The sequence below is a fragment of the Penaeus monodon genome, chromosome 27, assembly GCF_015228065.2.
Source record: "Penaeus monodon isolate SGIC_2016 chromosome 27, NSTDA_Pmon_1, whole genome shotgun sequence".
NCBI lineage: Eukaryota > Metazoa > Arthropoda > Malacostraca > Decapoda > Penaeidae > Penaeus > Penaeus monodon.
In genome coordinates this window covers 16,392,468-16,393,400 of record NC_051412.1, presented here as the reverse complement: position 1 = coordinate 16,393,400, position 933 = coordinate 16,392,468, and the positions used below count along the sequence as shown (strand labels likewise).

Below are 933 nucleotides of genomic sequence, written 5' to 3'. Positions count from 1 at the left end.
TATGATATACTGTATATGCATGAACTGAAAGAACATTGTAATCTCAATGATATCAGTGTGTTACAAGTTATTTCTTATTTCGATACAAGCAATGGGAACAAGTAATAGTAAAAGCACACACTGTAACAATGCAGAAACACTTGTAAATAAATAATACTCATACTTTTTTAGGCAAGGCAAGCAATATCTGTTACTTATACTTTACTCTAGACTATCCTACTGCAAGAGAGAGGGGTTTGACTAATTATCTACTTGGATTATTGTAAAACCAAAGTTATACTTACTTCTTATTACCAAGGCCTTTATTTGCTTGTATTGGGATGAAGGAATCGCCTGCCTCTAATGTTTGCTGGATTTTTTTATTCCTTTCTTTTTCAATTGATGGACTTTTTTTGTTTCTGACCACACTGAAAAGGAAAACATTACATACCAGCATGTATTGCATATCATGTGGGAATACTGCACAATATCTAATATGTTAATCTAAAATAATAACACAAAAACTGTAACCATACCAAAAGCAGCAGAAAAAACATTAATTATATATTTTCAGGTTAGCAAAACAATATTTTTTTACGGGATGTCATACTAAATACAATTATATCATACTAAACAATGGGTAAGAATCAGACTGGCAGTATATCAAGATCAATATCCAACAAATATAATGAAGTAATGTGGGAATTAGTTTTATAACTGAAATGGGAGATGAAGGTTGGGTAAAGAAACAGATTACCAAATTAATCTGTCATTTTTATTAGCTATACTTCACATGGATACATATAATGCAGAGCCATATAATACCATGTTCTCAATAATCATCTAATTATAATTATTCATATTTCTTATTTATATTTTTTAAAAGTAGATAGGTGTATCTCCAATCCTGTGACTATATCAAATGTGGAACAAAAATGGTAAAATATTTAGTTT

The 933-nt window shown here is 29.5% G+C and overlaps 1 protein-coding gene across 1 annotated transcript in view; it reads right to left on the bottom strand.

The window, feature by feature from the left end:
* LOC119590629 (RNA-binding protein 34-like) overlaps positions 1-407 on the bottom strand; it is a gene marked incomplete at its 5' end in the record, with an annotated part of 8,781 nt that extends 8,374 nt beyond the window's left edge. The window contains 1 exon segment of the mRNA XM_037939308.1: positions 285-407. Coding sequence (XP_037795236.1) covers positions 285-407 — 123 coding nt within the window.
* Between the last annotated feature and the right edge of the window lie 526 nt (positions 408-933).